Genomic DNA, 20,621 nt, shown 5'->3' on the forward strand with positions numbered 1-20,621 from the left:
TTAGTAAGCAGTAATCAATAATAATAAAGCTGCATACACAACAATTTTTTTAACGATTATCAATAACAATATCGTTTATCGTTCACTTTCTGAGTTAAAACGATGAACGATTATCGTTCATGTGCATTCACGTTTGTAGTTTAGTCAGACTGACCAACTGAACGATTTTCATTAAGGGAATATGCAAAAATCGTTTGTAGTTAAAATAAAAATCGTTCATTACACTTTAAAAAAAAAATGTGACAGATAATCTGACAGAAAATCGTTCATAAAATCGTTGGTAACAAACTCGTGTGTGTATGCAGCTTAAAGCTGCATACACACAACGATTTTGTTACCAACGATTTTATGAACGATTTTACACGAAAGTGTAATGAACGATTTTTTTGAACTACAAACAATTTTTGCAAATTCCCTTAATGAAAATCGTTCAGTTTATCAGTCTGACTGAACTACAAAACGTGAACGTACATGAACGATAATCGTTCGTTTGACTCAGAAAGTGAATGATTTTTTCAAACGATTATCGTTTAACGATAATCGTTAAAAAAATCGTGTGTGTATGCAGCTTAAGGCTTAAAAGCAAAAAAAATTTAATATTTTGAAAAGGTTTAAAAGCAATGTGTTTCTGAAAAGTCAATGCTTATCTGAATAAGGTACAAGTCGTTCATGAGGCAAGAGGAGCAGCTGCATTACATATATATATATATATATATATATATATAGAGCAAAGTATTAGACAGTTACTAACATTCACTGCATGTAATAGTAAGTGGTAATTGTACTGCCCCAGCACCCCCCCTTAAGGACTTTCCGTTTTTCGCACTACAAGATGCATGTACAGGCAATTTGAATGTTGTAAAAGGGGGTCAGGGGTGTTAAATAATTGAACAGTGTAGAGATAACAAAGGGTATGCTGAATACAATACGCTCCAGCAGGGATTTACATAATAACTAATTTAATAGCCATTTTGCTGCTGAAGCAGATCTCAACAATCTGCTACCACTAAATAGGAATCTTTTGTAATGAACGGCAGATAGATAATTATTTTTTTAATTAAGTTCAGACTTAACAAATAAATAAAAACAAACTGCAATGACCTACTTCTTCTCCCAGCTAGTGCAGCCAACAAAGATACAATGCAAAAGCTGCATGATGCCAACATCAGCAAGGCGAGAAAGGTAACATCATAGAGACTCCTGGATTCAGCTGCCAGTCCTGGCATGTACTTGATGGTAGGTTGCATGGGCCATGCACTGTATGTGCAACTGCGGTGCCCGCCTGGCATGGTCATTTAAAGTTAAAGATAACATCACACAGAGATAAAAGGGCCTCGGCCATGTTCAACTCTTTGTGCGTCCTGCCGGCTCACGATTAATTAGAGTGGAAAGTAATCAGAGGCTTTGAGGCAGTGGGCAGGATAGATTAATTCTACATGAAAGTAAGAAGAAAAGTCGGCACTGGGTAGGTTTAATCCTGGACACATAGCCAAGATAATGTCTTGCCACAAAGGACATTTTATACATGATACAGTAGCTGTTTGTCTGAAATTGGAATGGAAATATGGAAACAATGAGCACATTTATAAGCAGTCCTAGTCTTCCTCTTACAACTGAAGATACAGCATAAGCTGAGCCGACACTTATCCGCCCAGCACAATTGTCAGATCTGCAGAGCATCTGAGAGGCAGAACCGTGCTCCATCCTCATTTCAAATTCTATTTTAACAGCCAGCTGTAAAAAGCATAAATCTGAGGAAGGGGCAAACACAAATATATCTGCTTTTCCCAGCTTGGGGAAGATGAAAGGCATAAACCATGTATAATTCAGAACACAAAATAAATCCATTGCTGTTGCTCAACAAATCCAGGGTACAAGAGAGGAAAAAGGTGACACATGCAGTGACAGGTTCCTATATCAGCAGACAGGGTGAATGTGATTTAGAACATTGCTGGATATCTATTGCACAATTCCATCTGTCCACATTACAACTTCGGGGATATCTACAGGTGTTCCTTAGTGTGTGCGTGCTACATGTCGTAAGCCCATTGGAATGACATGCAAAGAAACTAAGGAAAATGATTAATAATAATAATAATAATGGTGAAGTTCAAAACCCAAAAACAGATATGAATCTCAAAATGCTCTAGCAGCAGACTGCTATCGCACCCCCCCACCAGCCAGGATGTGTGGGACCACTTGCTTTGATAATTTCTATGCTCTTATGAAGAAAGGACCGACAAAATGCCCATTGTGTACAGACAGAATATGGACAGCAATGTTCTACATCACAAGGTGCTCAGACACACAGACAAGTGCAAGTGAAGTGCCCAACCATAACCTGTGCCAAAAGGTGAACACTGTACTTACACCTGGTACTCAAAGTACTGAGATCGCTCTGTGTGCTGCATACTGAAGACACACTAGGGGTTCTCTGCAGGGCAGGTCCTCTGCATGGGATTCTTGTTCTAGGTAGTGATCTGGTCCCAAGCACTGATGATGCTTTTACAGTATTACACTTTCCAATGGGAGAGTTCAGATCTCCCTCTAACAGAGATAAAGACAAGTTTTAGACATCACGGAGGTGACTCGGAAACAAAAACAATAGGGTCCAGGTAAAATATAAATCACTAAATTCAAATTTTAGAAATTAGAGATGAAAAAAATCTAAGTGTTCAATTCACTGTTCAATATTTCAAAACTCTTATAAAGCAATTGGTCATAAATTGATTTTAACAGGATACACGTAAAACATTTTTCACAAAACAAAAAAAGGATTATAAACCAATTTTTAATCATGCTTGTACCATTTTCATGTACCCCAAATTCACTGGGACTAATTATTTTCACCAAAAAAAACCTCCTAAAAATGCTATTTTTCACCACTTGTGCTAATTAGCAGCTAATGAGAGCATTTAAGGACCCCAAATAGATTCAGCAGGGCTATACAGGGGCATCTACATTGATCCCCAATGTTAGTGCATCTTTTGGGGGGTGTCAGGCTGATTTCCCCAAATCTGACAGCACTTTTCACCTTATTTAATTTCGCCAGATGCCGTGATTGCTGATTTCAAATTGAATACGGGGATAAGCGGGGACACGCGCGATACTTTCCCACATGGAAAACCAGCGATGACTACTAAAAGTCCGGCATGCGAATAGTACAGGACTTTCCACGTCTAACTGAACCGTAAGGGCTATTTCACACACGCCGGTTTTCACTGGCCGTCAAAAAACAGAGCGTTTTTTTGCAGTGTATAAAACTCAATTAAGCATGTAAATGGATGAATCCTTTCAGACGGCACGGACACGACACGGTCGCAGTGTTACAGCCAGAAATATCCAGTGAAATGGACAGCTGCGGTCCATGGTTTCAATGTTAAGATTGGGGGAAAAAAAAAACATGGCAAAAACATCACACATGGCACTAAACCGTTATGTGTGAAAAGAAAATATCCACTGGGAAAATACACCTGGATTTTTGCTGGCCACTGAAAACCGGCGTGTGTGAAAGTGCTGTAAGGGGTACAATGCAAATACATTATTTTTGCATGCAGAGTAAATACTGGCTGCTGTTGCATGTAGCCCACAAATGCTGGGAACCATTATATTTACAATGCAATGTAGATGAGCTTGGGCACACCTGCGGTGCTACATGGTTCTTTTCCCAAGTGCGCATTTACTTCCTCTTTTGCTTTGCTCCCAACTGAGAATCAGCCCTTAAGTGCACAGTTACTCTGGCCAATTAATGTACGATATTATCTTATGTGGCTTCCATTAAATCTAGGCCAAACATATAAATTTGTCAATTTGCAAATTGGTACCAACCGTGCCTTAGTTTTTAAGACAACGATCCCCGACCACAGGAGTGGAGATTTCTTCAGTTTAGTTGTTGTAGGTATCAGACACAGATAAAGAGCCTTAGGCCAGTCTGTGAGGCCACCTCCTATTTTAGACTCCATTTACCTTCTCTGCAGCTCACAGTGCAGGAGTCAACCACTATGTGATTACCAGCAACAGTCCTGTTTGCAACGCAAGCTGGGTACACACTATAAGATATATCCTGCGATATTTGTTCCAACGCAGGTCAGATTGTGCGGATCATCTAGTGTGCAAGCCCAATTGCGAGTGCACACGGTCATTTATCACATTGTCCGATCTGCCGTGCTGCACAGCAGATGGGACGATATGGTGAACGGCACTATGCTGCTGTAATGATATGCCGCGTGGCCATACACTGGATCATGCAGTGGGTATAGCTGGTGCGATTTATCATTCCATCGTGTTGTTCCGTCGGCTGGGTACACATTGTATATATAGTGTGTACCCAGCTTTTGTGCTAATATCACAGAAGAGTGTGATCAGTACGGCTACTGGATGCAAAATGTAATTTATTACCACAATCATTGCACATGGAACAGTAATATACCTGCATTAAAAAAAAAAAAAAAAAAAAAAAAAAAAAGGTAATTGTGTACTTTATGGACTCCTTGCAGAGGACCCGATGAATGTTTTAAATGGTACTTGTGTACTTTACGTACACAAGTACCGAAAGTTGTCACCTAAAGAAGAAAGTTGTCCCCTCGCGGGCTCGCTGCGCTCTCCGGGCTCGGTGGCGTGCTACGCTCGCCACAAGGTTATATTCCCCCTCTATGCCCACTTGGATGGTAGGGAATGACACTGGACACTGGTTGATAACGTCGGGGTCCTCTCCGTGAAGGGGATTTAGACATTACCATGATTGATAATAATGAGTGTAGGACACTTGGGTTCTCTCTGCAATTTGTCTGCACACAAGTACCAAAAAAAAAAAAAGATACAATTGCCAGGAAATTGCTTCCAAAGCTATAGATTAGGTATGCTTCTAGGGCTACAACAACATGTTTATTTGGCAAAGATGAGCAGTCTCACAGATATTAAAGGTGAAATTATATTATATTTTACAATAAGCTCAGTCTTGCTCTTTGACTTGCCTCAGCGTCCTCAATCTTATATAATGACTTACAATACATGATCATTTATGATGCTGAACCAGTAAAAGCAGCTTGAAATAAACTATTTGCAAGAACAGTTATTAAAAGTTACCCATGTGATCATTATTCAGCTGGTCACTACAATTCGCTGGAGTAACAGCAATAAACGTGAAATCAGACTGAAAATCACCTGAACATGCGGTTTGTGCCATTTGATAAATAATGGACCATTCTTAACATCTGAAACCATGGAAACTGGACTGCATAGACGGCTTACAGATATAGCAGGACCCACTGCAGAGAAAACAATTGGCTAAACGATCCATCAATACTGGTGCAAAGCAAAAAATAGCACCATACTAAAAGGCACTTCATTATTAAAAGGGGAAAGCTTCCTAAATATGGAAAAAATGGATTAAGGTATTTTCCTCAATTACCAAAGCCCACAGGACATGATGGCCATCGCAGGGATTGTCCTGCGATAACTTACCCATCAATCCCAAACCTACCAAAGACCACAGTGGTATCTATGCTCCGGATGCCCTCTTATCCCATTGACATTTTAGGATGGAGAGGGCAGATGTGGTGCAGAGAAAAATGCTTTATTGCTCAAGTGAAACACTTCTTAATTAAAAAAAATAGAGGGGAAATTTTTTTACTCACCTTTTTTTTTTTCAGTGTGCACATATGTGACCCAGCAATGCTCAGTTGCCACGGTGACTTTTCTGTTTATCGTGGTGACAGAAAGTCCTTTTTAGGCCTATTAATAGAGGATCTCTCTTCTCAAGCCATTTTGATCCATCAGGCACTACACGCCTGGTGTTACATGGGTGACCACTACTACAACACACTGGTTACAACACAGAGGTAATACAATGTAACTCACTGCAACAAAGCTGTAACACACACATTATATATATATATATATATATATATATATATAAATAAATATATATATATATATATATATATATAATGTTTAAATGCATTCCAGCTATCGAACCTATTTAAATGTTCTTTATTTAAAACACAAATATAGCACCTTCACAGAAATTCAGCACAACACACCTCATATAAGCTAAAGGTGCGTACACACTAGACGATTTTTTAAATTATATTGCCGATAACGACACCTCATTATGACAATTTTGTTTAAACGTCTAGTGCATACGCCCTAGATCGTTAATGATATGCTCTCCCATTGGTCGTTGACGATACCCCCAGTCGTCTGTAATTGCAGAACAATCTGAGGATATCATTAACGATGCCATGCTGCCAAATTCAGCATGACCCAGCCCCGACATTTATGTATGCACATACCGATGCCGGCACCTCCGCCAGGTTCCTCCACTGACGGGATCACTGGGTACAAACATCGTTTAGTGTGTATCCAGCTTTAAAAGTTTGTGTATGATCCCACTGATTGTGTTCTTCATACATCTCACGCACATGGAATGCAACAAAATAACGCCCATGCATACCTCCCAACATGACCCACTCCAGGGGGGACTCTGCTCCTGGACTTATTCATTTATGATTGCCTTAATCTGTGTTGAACTCGTTGATAAGAAAGGTGTTTCATCATAAGTAATGGCAATAATAAATTAAGAGGGTAGTCCAGGAGCAGAGCATGTTGGGAGGTATGCTCATACACCAATATTAAACTTCCCTCGACCATAACAGTTGTAGGTGTTAATGAAAGAAATACAACGCTGTTGAACACTCTTGCACTGCTGAATTTATGACACTACTATAGACTAGTGAGAAAATTATTAAACAATTTAAAATGTGGCCTCAGAATATATTTCCACAGGGCCGTAGCTAGGGTAGTGAGGCCGGTGCCATCGCACAGGGCACCACAGGTCAGGGGACGCTGTTTGGGCCTGTTAAATTTCTGTTTATTAACATTCTCACTTGTAGCTTCCTCTTATTTCATCCCCAGCATCTCCTGGACTCGCCTATCTCTTCCCTGGCCCTTCCCCATGAGGCCATTCTCCTTTTTGGGGTGCATTATGTCATTTGAAAAATGAGAGGGGCGCCAATGCTCTTTCTGACACAGGGCACCAAAAAGTCTAGCTATGGCTCTGTATTTCCACCACAAATGTGATGCATACTTGCCAACTTTCCCTCATTGTCAGGGAGACTCCCTGAACTAGTAGCTAGTTATCTCCCTGATTGCACCTTACTCCTATTATGAAGCGGTTATAGTAAAAAAAAAAAAACAGATATATACATTCAAATTGGATCATTAGTATAATTTCCTTGCATTAGTTATAGGTCACAACAATCCCTATGGCTACATGCATTTTCTGAAAAGTATCAGTGTGTTGTTTTCATCAACAAATAGATCTTACTGACTGCTTTGGGGCTCATTTACATGTGGATGTAAGTCAATGTTATGACACGCCCCTCAGATGTAGTAGTACACGCCCACTTTATCGCCGCGCTCATATGTGCTGCTTTCACAATCTCCCTGAAATGCTTTTTCAAAATTAGGCAGGTATGATCTGATGTACACACAGGAGGTTTGCATAATACCATAAGAATAGTGCCATGGCTCAGTGCTGGCATACTAATCACACATCCAGCAGCACACTTGTGTGTGTGAGAGATGACTGCGATAAGTATAGCAATCAATAATCAATACTGCTGTATCTATCTGCAAGAAAAATATCCTTGAACACCATGTATTGTTTCACTAATTATTCTGCTGTAAACACCATCTTATTACCAAACATTTTAATTATGACCCCAATATTGTACAAAAATAAATGTGTTATACCAAAACTGGTCTTTATCTACTCAAGGTACTGAATAAAATACTTTGTGCCATTCATAGGATAGATATACTTAATTACACTTAAATTTAAAATTAAGGAAATCGGGGGTGGGGGGGGGGAATACCATAGTTTTATCACGGCTGCAGCTCACTTCTAAAGTAACTGGAGGGGATGCAGTCGGGATGCCGATGGTCTAAATGCTGACAGTCGGCAACCGGACTGTTTAATCCCGACGCCGGTAATTACACCTACACCGGGAGCCCAACACCCGGCTTACCGATCGAAGTAACGGTAGTAGCTCCCATCTAAAGCCCAAACTATATATCTTCAGATGTGAAGCATTAATATAATAAACATGGTTCAGTTCTAACCAGAAATTCAACTACCGCTCTGTTAGACATATTAGTATTGTCCTGCATCAGTCCATCCCCACTCTATTACAGACAATGATGTCCCATGAAATGTAGGACAGTACCCTAAGGGTATCTGCTGTATAGTAGGTCAGAAGATTCTGTGACATAAGTGACCATGCAGTGTGTTCCACATAGCAGGCTTTACAGCTCGTCAGTCATTGTCTGCCTGCTCAATAAAGCTGGGTACATCAACCGATCGCTCGTACACATGCAGCGAAAGGGAGGGGGTCGCTCCGCAACCCCCGGCCAGTAGGACCCATGGTTATCTTGAAGATGATGATCGTTCAGTGTATATGAACGACCATCAACTACAGATCTATCTGAAGATACCTCTGCAGTTGCTAAGGAACATTATAGATATAATTAGAGAAGTATAAACACTTAATAGAATACAATTCAGTTAAACAAAACTTAATACCAAATCCAAACTGCACCTATATTACCACAACTACAAATACTTGGTGATAATAAACAATTCAAATCAACATTTATATTACAGTTAATAACACCAACATTACAGCTGTAAAGCTGCGTACGCACTGTACGACAAAACTGGACAATTTGAACGATATTGTTCATATCATTAAAATCGTGCAGTTTTGGGCCCCTTCCAACCCACCAACGACCTGTGATGCGCAAGCATGTATGGACGATTATATCGTCCATCGGCCAAGCATGCACCCACGGTCGTTGCTAAGTTGGTGGTGTGCTTGATGATCGATATCAATCATCCAGCGCACCACGATGGCGCAGGACAATCAGACAGTGATAACGTTATTGTCTGATTGCTCAGTGTGTACGGAGCTTAAGTTATGTCTGCAGTTCTCAAGTACCAGTACTTCGAGGGTCATGGGAGTAACTACCATACGTGCATGGGGTGCAGCTGCTATGGGGACACAGAGCTGACGGGGGCCATCTTCCTTGTCAAAGTTACATGCGTTATACACACGTTTCTCCATTGGGTGGTACATAGGGGCCCTTAGAAAACTTTTGCTATGGGGCCTTCAAATACTTAGTTACGCCCCGGCTAATCACCATTTATTTAATCCTGCATGTCAGCTAAGTAGGTAGTTAGTGCAAATAGTTATTACCAATCAAAATGGAAACACTGCAAAATAATTTGCGCGGGGGGGTGCTTTTGGAAATTTTGCTATGGGCCCCCTATAGGTCTAGCTACACCCCTGTCCAGGGTACTTGCTGTGACATTAAAGGGTATGCAAAAAAATTTAATTCAGTAAAGCCTGGGGGTGAGAATGTGGGCGATGGCAAACCGCTCCACATCAGCCTAGCTAGTATAGTAACTTCGTCCCAATATTGGAGGCTCAGCCCTTGGACACCTGCCCACAGCCATGGGCATATCTATACTGGGTGATTGATGTGTTGTCCACATAGACCCCTGGGTCCAGGGGGACCACACAGCACACCCTGCATCCATAAATTATACTTACCTATCTACCGAGCACCGCAGAAATCACAGGGAAAACTGTCAGATGCATTTTCCTGGAGATTGTCACATGCACAGTAGACAATGGTACAGCTCATGAGGCCGCACAGGGCCTGCGCACAGGCCCCTCTCTCAAACTGCGTCTACCCACAAAACCCACTTGCATATCTGTGGGCGATACAACGATACTTGGAGTGCAAAAAGCCACAGTCTCTGCATTGTAGCACTACGTATACAGATTCCCACTGCACACAGATATACAAGTGGCGCATATCAAATTACCCAGTGCAGACTCATGAAGCGGTTTTGTCAAACTGTGTTGTGACTAAGACACATGCGAAAAAGACGCTCTGCGCAAGACGAGTCGCATGGGACCTGGCGTGCCGAGAAGGGCTGTTTGGCAGAACTGCAGCAATAGTGCATAAAGGACACATCTGTAATAGTCACTTTCAAATGTTTCTGAAGATGTAATGCGAGAGACATATACATGTACAATTCATTTATTCTTCTATCAATTTAAAAAGCATTTATTGAGCATTGTTTTCATTACATATAGCGCCATCACCTGAATTTTTTTTATCAAATCACTACATTCACTACAAATGTTTTGCTTTGTAAAAGTGGTACAAATAATGACAAAGGGCTACCCGGTGAAGAAGTGGCGTAACTAGGGCAGGGCGAGCGGGGTTCGTGCCCTGGGCGCCATTGGATCGGCGGCGCGGGGGGGCGGCGCCGCCGGCCACGGTACCGGCCCGCCCGCCCTAGATAGCCAGTGTAGCGCCGACCGCAATGAGTGCGGCCAGCGCTACACATTTGCACAGGACCGGCAATAGGCTTCCAGCGCCGGTCCTGTGCTGCACGCCTCAGCCCGTTCCCTCCCCCTGAGCACTTGCCCAATAGCGCCAGGAGGCGGGCTCAGGCTGTGCATAACACGCATCGCCGCCAGCGCTGGCGGCGATGCGTGTGTTAAACAGCAGCCAATGAGAGTCAGATAGACTCTCATTGACTGCTGCAGCACCCACTGCAAGAGCCGGACTTCCGTCCGGCTCCTGCAGTGGGTAATGGGACTGACGTCATGACATCAGTCCCATAATGCTGAGCGCGCCAGCCCGGGCGGACTGGAGGGCGGGAGCGGCATCGCGGACAGGAGCAGGAGCAGCGTGGAATCAGGTAAGTATATTTTTATATATATTTATTTATTTTTAAACCTATCTGCACAACGGGGGAGGGGTTGGCTACTACTGGGGGGACCTCTACTGGGGGAGGTGTGGCTACTACTGGGGGTGCCATTGGGAGGACCTCTACTGGTGGGGGGCTACTCTACTGGGGACTACTACTTGGGGGGGGGGGGACTACCACTCTAAAAGGGGCTATTACTAGAGGCACTGCACTCGGGGGACCACTACTGGGGGCAATAATAGGAAGGGCCACTACAGGGACCACTGGATAGGGGGGGGTCACTACTGGGAGCACTATATAAAAGGGCACTGCATAAGGGGATACCGCTACTGGGCGCACTGCATTGTTGGGACTGCTACTGGGGGCACTGCATAAGGGGGAACACTACGTGGGGCACAGCATTTGGGGGGGCCACTACTGGGGGTACTGAGTAAGGGGAACTAATTGGGGGCTGTATAAGAGGGACCACTACTGGGGATACTGTATAAGGGGCACTACTGTAGGCCTGCATGAGAGGGACCACAACTGCACACTGGGGGTACTGTATAAGGGGTACTACTGGGGTTAAGGTGCATATGGATAGGAATGTTCAGTTTGAATATAAAGGGGTGTGTCATGTTGACACGCCCCATTTTTAAGTGACCACGCCCTCTTTTTTTCACATGGGGGGGCGCCCTTTTCAAATTTGCCCTGGGCTCCAAATACCCTAGGTTACGCCACTGACTGCTCTATACGTAATGTGTAGACATCAATGGAGCAATGATACAGACTGAGGTACAATCACAGGACCAGGACCAGTCTGATACTGAGAATAGCTGTGATTGGTAGAGAGGAGCGGGTGTGCCAACTTGTCAGCCCTGATGTTACAGACTGTCCTTTTTGGCAATTGCAGGGTGTGATGCAGACACAAATAAATAAATACATAAATAAAATGACATATTGCCACACTGATTAAATTATGTAAAAGTTCTATATCTGGAAAAATATTTAGCCTTGTTAGTGGATATCAACAAGTATATTTTTCTCCTCCGTCGTGTACTTCGGACTATGGGATTCAACCACTTGCCTGGCACTAGCGCATGAGATGCAAACGCAGCCAGGTGTGCTTTACCTGACCAGGTAGCATCCCATGTGTTAGTGCCGCCCCTCTGCTTCCCATCTTTAACGGAGGAAATCCGTTCTGCACATGTGGTGGACTGATCTCCTCCTCCTGCACCGCACCCCTGGGAGTGATATTGCAGTCTGTGACCACCAACATCACTACCTAAAACGCTCCTCAAAATATCCTAGGAAAGACACTCGGGAATGCATACCCCTAAACTAATAGGATCCCCTTTGCAGAGGTCAGCTGCAGTAGAGAGGACTGATGATCAGCCCCACCCCTGCCTCATTCTGGGCAAAAAGGTGAGGGTACGGGGCTGTGCAACAGGGAGAGAGGGGTGTCTTTTGGCATTAGGTTATGGGATTGATTATGCCCAAACAAAAACTTTTTTGGAGCCAGGGTGGGAGCCTTGGGATATTAAAACTAAAATCAAATTGATATACAGTCACAAAGGGGGGAGGGGATTTGCACCCAGCAGTGGGGGAGCTCAGCGACACTGGCAGTGGGGGCTGTGCCATTGGGAACTATTACCACTAGAGAGTGGGGTTGATAATGCATGGAATAATTTGCCACTGGGTGCACTATTTCTGATAGGTGGTGAAAGGTGATTTTATAATGGGGGACTAAGGACACAGGGTGGGGTACAAAACACCACCTAGGTATGTTTTGTTTTTTAAAATAAAATAAAAATACATTCCAAACTTTACTAAAATTTTAATAAAAAAAACTGAGAATTTCTGACTTTTGTTTTTCTTTAACTGTTGTCAGTTAAGTGGTTAAAAAAGGGCCTAAAACTAAGCATGCCTGGCTTTCTATTATACAGCACTAAGGGGACAATTCAGAGTTGCAGAATAGTTGGCTGCAATTACTCATGCACTGCATGCATGGAACTAAATGTGGTTATTTGCTTATATACAGAGAGTCTATGCAACCGCACCGCATCTATGTATACACTTGGTTAAATAGCCTCAGTCCAAATTTGCACCTTTTCCTTAAATCAGACAAATTTCTGCACTCTCGCATCTCAGCATAGTCTGCAATTCCATACCTCCTAACATTGGAGGTCTTTTTGGCAGGACAGGGGTATGGCCGTGGGGTAGCGTGAACATGTCTCCATTGGTTGTGGTCTTAGCCCTCATGGGTGTTCTTTTTATGCTGTGTAGACCCCTTGCTCCGGGATGCAGTCATATAACCGGCGGCCGGGATGCCGGCTGTTGGTATCCAGACATCGGAATCCTGACAAGGGACTAAGGATAGGCGTCGAAATATAGACGCCTATCTTTATTATCCTGATGCCGAAATCCTGACAGCCACCATCCCGAACGAAGGTAAGCAGGCACTGTTAGGTTTTAGACATATAGACATTTTAGGCACCACCAATGGGAGGTTAGGAACCACTAAAGGAGGGTTAGGGTTACTCACCTGTCCTTGTCAGGATTCTTCACGATTGGGTTGCCAGCATCGGTGTTTTGACCGCCGGCATCCCATCCATCGGTATATCATACAGATTCCTTTGCTCCATAGAATATGACAATACAAAGCCCTCATCCCTCATGAATCGGGACGTCAATGGACCTTGGGATAGCCCTTGAAAAACAGGACGTTTCGTAGTTAAGATATTCTGTCAACACTCCCTCACTCAACTTCAACTACGTGCGAACACACTGTCAATCAGTTATGTCCCTTCAACCACAACGGCGATATGACTGAGTTGCATAAGACTCTGAACCCACCGCAGTGGAGTACACGAATGCCGCGTATCCACTAGCAGATACCAGCACGACCGTACGATTACAACATCTTAATCGTACAGTCGTTGCCCTTCCCCCTGCAGTGCCTACACTGAATGATTGATCGTTCAGTGTAGGCACATCAATCATCTCTGAACACGGGCAATCAGTTGTTATCGGCAGATTGACCAGCATGTTCAGTAGATGATTTATGTTGGAAACGAGCAGCGGGAGCGCGCATCGCTGGTCGTTTCCGACATAATAGTGCACGATTACGATGTCGTAATAGTGCATTCACTCAGCAACATCGCATAGTGGATATGCGGCTTTAGAGACATATAAAGCGGGGGAAGAGTTAGCGGCAGTAGTGTAGTGTTAGTAGTGTGCGGGTGCAAGGTTAGCAGTATAGTATAGGGGTCAGGGCTAAAATGACACAAATCGCGCATAATGCCGTAAAGTTCCCTGACCCACCCCCAAAGTGGTCAGCTGCTTCTCCTCTCCGCGCTTCTCCCAGAATGGTGAATGGAAAAATAGGCAAGTATGGTTTAATATTTTAATTAAGTTATGGTATTAACTGGATTTGGCCTCCATAGGTTTTTTTTATTATTTCCTAAGAAAAACCATATACATTTTACTTGCTAAAGCTTTTAAAAGCAGCCGACTTGATGATTTATAAAGACTGTGCATATTACAGACCACTTGCCATGGTGACCTCACGTGAGTGCAGTACTCTGCTTTACTTAGTTAGCATCCTCAGGATGTCTGGCTTAATGGGCTAGCAGGCTGCCTTGTGTTGTTTTTCATCTCATCACTATTCGCTTCTTGTATGCCTCTGCGAAGTACTATAACGTGAATCCTACCATTAACCTACATTTTCGCATTTACTATAGTATGGTGGATTTATGAAGCAATACACAGGAACATAACACACGATTCAAACATTGCAAAATGTTTCTAGCAAACATTTAATAAAATATAACAAATAAATGGAATCAGTATGAATGCCGGCATCAGGATTTCGACGCCTATCATTAGACCCCTGCTGGGATTAGACAGTCGGGAAGCCGGCGGTCAGCACTTCGACCGTTGGCTTCCTGATTGCATCCGCAAATAAATAAACCTGTATCAAACCGTAACTAATGTGTAGTTACGGTGTTACACAAAATTGTGAAAATTAAAGGGGTAAAAAAAAAAAATAGATAGCACCTCCCTGTGGCAGATGCCATATTAGATGCTGGTGGGGGCAGAAGTTCCTGTTACACAGAACGCACGTGATCATTGAGCACCAATGTGCTAGAGGCTGGCAGCTTGATGCCATCACCTAAGTACAGTGACAATGCTCCAGCCAGTAAATGAACACTTCTCTTATTACTCTTCAATATTCACTTGCAGCGTTGAAAAGGTACAGGCAGAAACAGCTATATACACCTGTAACAGCACCATTAGCATCTGTTCAGTTATGTGATATCTGCTGAGCGACTCATTTCATGTGCAGTAGTACAACTGCTTTAATATATATATTATACATGTGCTGTTTTTTTGTGCAAAGTAACTTCTCCCAATACATGCACTGTACATGTATAACTAAACTGTCAGTGAAATTATATACACACAGGGCCGTAGCTAGGGTAGTGCGGCCGGTGCCATCGCACAGGGTACCACAGGTCAGGTGCTGCTGTTTGGGCCTGTCAAATTTCTGTTTATTATCATTCTCACTTGTAGCTTCCTCTTATTTCATCCCCAGCATCTCCTGTCCTCCCCTATCTGTTCCCTGGCCCTTCCCCATGAGGCCATGGCCCTTTTTTGGGTGCATTATGTCCCTTTGAAAAATGAGGGGTGCGCCAATGCCATTTCTGGCACAGGGCACCAAAAAGTCTAGTCACGGCTGTGTGTGTGTGTGTGTGTGTGTATATATATATATATATATATATATATATATATATATATATATATATATATATATATATATATACACACACACACACATACCAAACCCTCCCCGCAGCTAAGTGCTAGGGACGGCCGGACTCACCTCGATCTGTCCGGCGTCGGGATGAAGATAGGCATCAGTACTTTGACGCCCTTCTTTTGTCCCTTGCCGGTCTTCTGGTGTAAGGCTATAGACCAGCGGAATTTAGTCCGCTGGCCTATTAACTACATCCCATTATATATATATATATATATATATATATATATATTCACACATACACACACACATACATACATATATACACACACACATATACACACAGAAAACATTACTAGACAGGAGTACCAATATCCTGTTGAGTTGGAGGAGGTACATTGGCAAAAAACATTCAGCGTTCTACCTTGTTTTTTTTTTCAAGCTTAGTATAAAAATAAAAAACACCACAACATGAATTTACTGGCAAAAAAATAAAAAATAATTACATTTAGGTAAACAAGTTTAGAGTCCCTCAGAGCCACGAGTCCAACCCTGATGTGCGTTAATTTAATGCTTGGGTCTAATTGAACAGCTTATTGGTGATCATGCATTCATTTTCTATGGCCAAAAAAAAAAAAAATTTCCAGTGTAAAGCATGGCCGCGAAACATTAACTCTCGCTTAGATCCAGATTCCATTTTCCGCAGTTAATAACCGAGGACTAATGCAGTGGTCGGGGCTATTCAAATGCAGCCCGCAGGCTGTGCTTAATGTGGATTTCTGTTCAAGCTTGAGGGAGGCTCGAACATAAATTCACAGCAAGTGTCCTTATCGCAGGTGCTGCGAGCATGTAACCATACTTGCCGACATTCTGGCTGCTCTCTCTCGGGGGTGTGAGTAGGGGTGTCCCGGGGGGCCGAGAGACCTGCCCACTTTTCCAGGCAGCCAGGAGCACCACCCGATTTTCAGGAGCCTCCCTGACATTCCCAAAGTTTAGGCAAGTACGACGTTAACCCATAGCTCCTGCCACTTATCCTGGAATCTATGGGTTAAAAACACTAAGAAAAAGGGCTTGTTATTGAATAGCTCTGGACATAACAGTCTGAGGATACATTCACTTTCCATGAGCAGCAAATTTGAATCTGACCCTAAATCGGGTAAAATCAGAGCATTGCGTGAAAATATAACGAGTCTTGCTTAAACACTCGTTAAGCGATTAACACGTGTAATGACTTTATCGAACCAAAATTTATTTGGCTGATAGCATATTAAGAAATGCAAACTGATATGCGCATGTAAGACTGGAGATAAACTTTGCCTCTACTCCTCACTGTCTGGTATCACCGGATAAAATTCCCTGCATTTAAATGACCATTAGTGTGAAGATTTGATTGGGGGCCATGCATGAAAACAGCTTCATAGCCAACCACAAAAAAAATTAATTTAGCTCCAGATTCAATACGGTTTAATACAGAAAATGTCTGATAGACTGAAACGAGCAACATTTCTACACTGATCCCAGGTGATCCCCACAGCATGACATTGCAGGACGTTTCTCAGGGGCGCACGGCGAGCACCATCTTGAACAGGCACTTTACATTTCATCTCTCATCAATGTTTAAATGGTTTCAGAAGATTGCTGGCTCCCTGCAGACAGGTGGATTTAGAAGAATGTAAAGGGCTTTAACACATTAAACACAATTTGTTGCATCTTTACTTAAATGCTGCCCTGATATTTGTTTCAACTACAGTGTTATTAGGTGACCGGTACTTTAAATCAAAAGCCAGAATGCATTTAAGCTTCAGTATTAACTGTTGCAACACAAGATTGTTCTCTTCTAAACATTGTAGTAGACTTTATTTTCCCAGTAGCTGTGTAAAAAGGTCTCTGTCTGCAGATTTACCCTACTGCCCCCAAACAGCATAACGTTACCCCTCCTATGCTATGGGAATCATTCAGGACAGTCACAGATAAAGAAAAATATACTGCACAGAATACAAACTAATAGCAACATTACTTGTAAACTGGCTTAGGACACACACAATTAGCTAAAGTACAATAGCCAACTCCCAGCTGTCTTGCACCACCTTACTGCTATGCTGGATTTCATCACATCATCCTAAACGTTCATCCGAGGGTCAGGTAGGGAACTGTGAGCAAAATCTATGGGGAGAGCTGCCTCCTGACAAAGAATGCAAAGTGCTTTACAAATATTACAATTACTATCTTACATCTACATATTATCAAGATATACATCGCACAAGCAACATACATTTCTGGGTGTGGTAAACAGAAAATGCATTCTATGGAAAAGTAATTACAATTTGTTCTGTCGATTTCACCATCATTATTTTGGTACTTCACAGAAGACGGGAGATGTAGGCTGAAATGTAGTGGCCACAGCACTGAAGGTCTTCGGCATTCCTGCTTCCTGTAGCCCAGCATGGTCACCATGCAACAGAAGGGAAACACCCAAGTCCGTGGAACTACCAGATCCTCCTGCTCGGAGCAGGAATATGTTCACTGGAGCTGGTCTGGGTAACCTCACAGTCACATCTCCGGTTCTCTGGTCCATAGAGTCTGGTTATCATGCTTCTGTGCATTGCCTTCTCCTTCATGTAGTAATGGATCCTTCATGACAAGTTGCTTTTCTGTGTCTCTCTGCCTTCATCTCATTTTCTGTCCAACTCGTCAGTCTATTATAAGTGCTTTTATCTCACTTCCCACATCATCACCACGGCCCTAAATGCAGCCTTAGCCTGGTCCCTGAGCAGCACTTCCCTCATGTTTATGCACTTATTCCATCCATCCTGCTCCACCTCACCAAGACAACACTATTAGCATCAGCAGCAGGGTTCTCTGGGGAGATGCTCAGACTGGCAGCACAACACACACGAGGGGAGGAAGATATAGGGGAGGAACAGCAACACAGATCGTATATATGGTAGTATTTGCTACATGTCTCTACCAATGTACTAATATTGCCGTTTCAGAAGGCAAAAAAAAAAAGAAGGATTTAGGCCTTCAGTACAGGCAAAAGTCTTTTACAACTGGATTCTATAATATCACAGAGAAACAATTATTCCAAACACTGATAGTAATTATGCATATTCAGTACTTCATATTATGAACACAAATGGGCTGATGCAGAGTTGAGTCAGACTAACAAATGTATCCTATGTGTTTCCACACTGTGCATGACCCGGAGAAGGCAATCACTTTACTTGCAGTTGGAGTGGTGTAACTTAGTGGGGAAATGTGTTCGCCCATAGGCAATGTTCAGTTAGGGTGCGTAAATGGGAATTGCAGGCTATGGTGAATTCTGCATGACCGTAAACATACCGGTTTTCAGATGGATCATTTGCACATATAAAGTGCGCACTGATGATAACTATTTACTGGGATAGGGGCAGCTGGATGCAGAGATGCCTACAAGTCAGCATACATGCAAATATCTGCCTTTACCTCCATGCAGGCAATGTAAGAGCAATTCCAGGTGATGCGAGTGTAACGCCATAAAGTAATAGTACCCCCCTAACATTTCCAACAGTGTTTGTACAAATAAAGGGCTGTGTCATAATCAGGTAAGCCTATTCACATAAGAGATGGCGATAAAAAGTGCGCTGTTACCATAAGAGCCATCCACACAGGAAATCACAGCAGCATTGCAAAGCACTCACAACCCATTACTTCCAAATGCAGGTGTATGACTAGGATTGTGCTTCATTTATCTTAACTAATCCCCTTGCGTTTTCTACAAAGCTCCAAGGGCAAGTAGGCTCCAAGGGTTCAAGTCTGAAGTTGCTCAGAGGTGAATCACATTTAGGCAAGTTATTGGCTTTGGACACTGGGTCTGCATTCTACATTAACCACAACATTCAGGGGAACCGCTTCCTAACGTAGCCAACAGGATTTGAGGTCAGGGGGCCTGCTTTCTATGCCAGCCACCTTATTTAGCTGGTCTTTATTGTATATTAGGACACAAGATCAGCATTTGTAAATTGCAAAGCTCATTTTGATGATAAATTGGACTAAACAGAAGTTAACAACTGTGCTCCCATTTAAACACCGAATCGGTCTATATTTCGCTTTCCACTCATTTTCACTTTCATAATTTTGATACATAGTACTTTGTTAATCATGTTTTAACTCTTATGAGCCTTTGTTCACATTACCTATACAAAGCATAAAAAATAAAAGCAGTTATCATCATCATTATTATTATTATTATACAACATGTGCTGGAGAACTATGAACCTACATTACTCTGCACAAAGATGACCCTTCCTCTTCATATTTGGGAAAGGTTTACACTGTATGGCATGCTCAGGGGTTGGGTGATATAGGGACTTGTTAATAAATCCACAAAAAGACCACACACGTTCCAGGAGGCTGGGGAGAGTTATCCCACATTAGCAGCATACCCTCTTGCATTTTTGAAAGCACAACACTATATTGGCTCAGTTTTTACAGCTTTGAATTGGAACGACCCACTGGATACCCTCTTACAAACCCAATCTCTGACAACAAAGCAAATTCCATAATTTACAGCCTTCGGCATGAATTTTTAAACAATAATTCTCTTACAAACCTTGCACCTTGGCTCTCTCGATTTCCTAATTTAACAGCAGATAATTTAATTTGATCCCATGACAAAGCCTGCACATTGATACTCAGGCCTGGCGCAAAGCACTCAGCAAAGCCTGCATTGCAGGGAGGCGCCATGCTAGATTGGCGCTCTACCTGCCTGCTGCAGCTGAGACAAGTTTAGTAGTGTTGCTAGCCGGCTGCCTCTGTGCCCCCTGGCCGGGTCCCTCCCCTCCTTCCACACCCCTCCCCTTTTTCCTTAGAGGCAGACATTGCCGGCCTGCCCGGCACTACAGATACTGCCGCCGCCAGTCCCCCGTTATGCAGGACCTGAAAGGTAGGGAGACTGCTGTGAGGAAGACTGCGCTGAGGAACACTATACTGAGAGAGGCTGTGATGTGAGGAAGGCTGTGCTGAGGGAAGCTGTGATGTGAGGGGGGGGGGGGATGCACTGAGAGGCTGAACTGAGGGGGGCTGTGCTGTGAGGGGGGGGGGATGTGATGTGAG

At 43.0% G+C, this 20,621-nt stretch overlaps 1 protein-coding gene across 2 annotated transcripts in view; it reads right to left on the minus strand.

The window, feature by feature from the left end:
* The window catches only part of MTUS1 (microtubule associated scaffold protein 1), a 221,233-nt gene that overhangs the window by 123,042 nt on the left and 77,570 nt on the right, over nt 1–20,621 (minus strand). The window contains exon 4 of one of the 2 annotated variants that reach the window (XM_088478757.1): nt 2,371–2,547. The exons of the other annotated variant lie outside the window; for it this stretch is intronic. Coding sequence (XP_088334883.1) covers nt 2,371–2,547 — 177 coding nt within the window. The remainder of the gene's footprint in view (nt 1–2,370; nt 2,548–20,621) is intronic. 2 annotated transcript variants of the gene reach the window in all.

This window comes from Taudactylus pleione, unplaced genomic scaffold (assembly GCF_031769625.1).
Source record: "Taudactylus pleione unplaced genomic scaffold, aTauple2 ptg000218l, whole genome shotgun sequence".
NCBI lineage: Eukaryota > Metazoa > Chordata > Amphibia > Anura > Myobatrachidae > Taudactylus > Taudactylus pleione.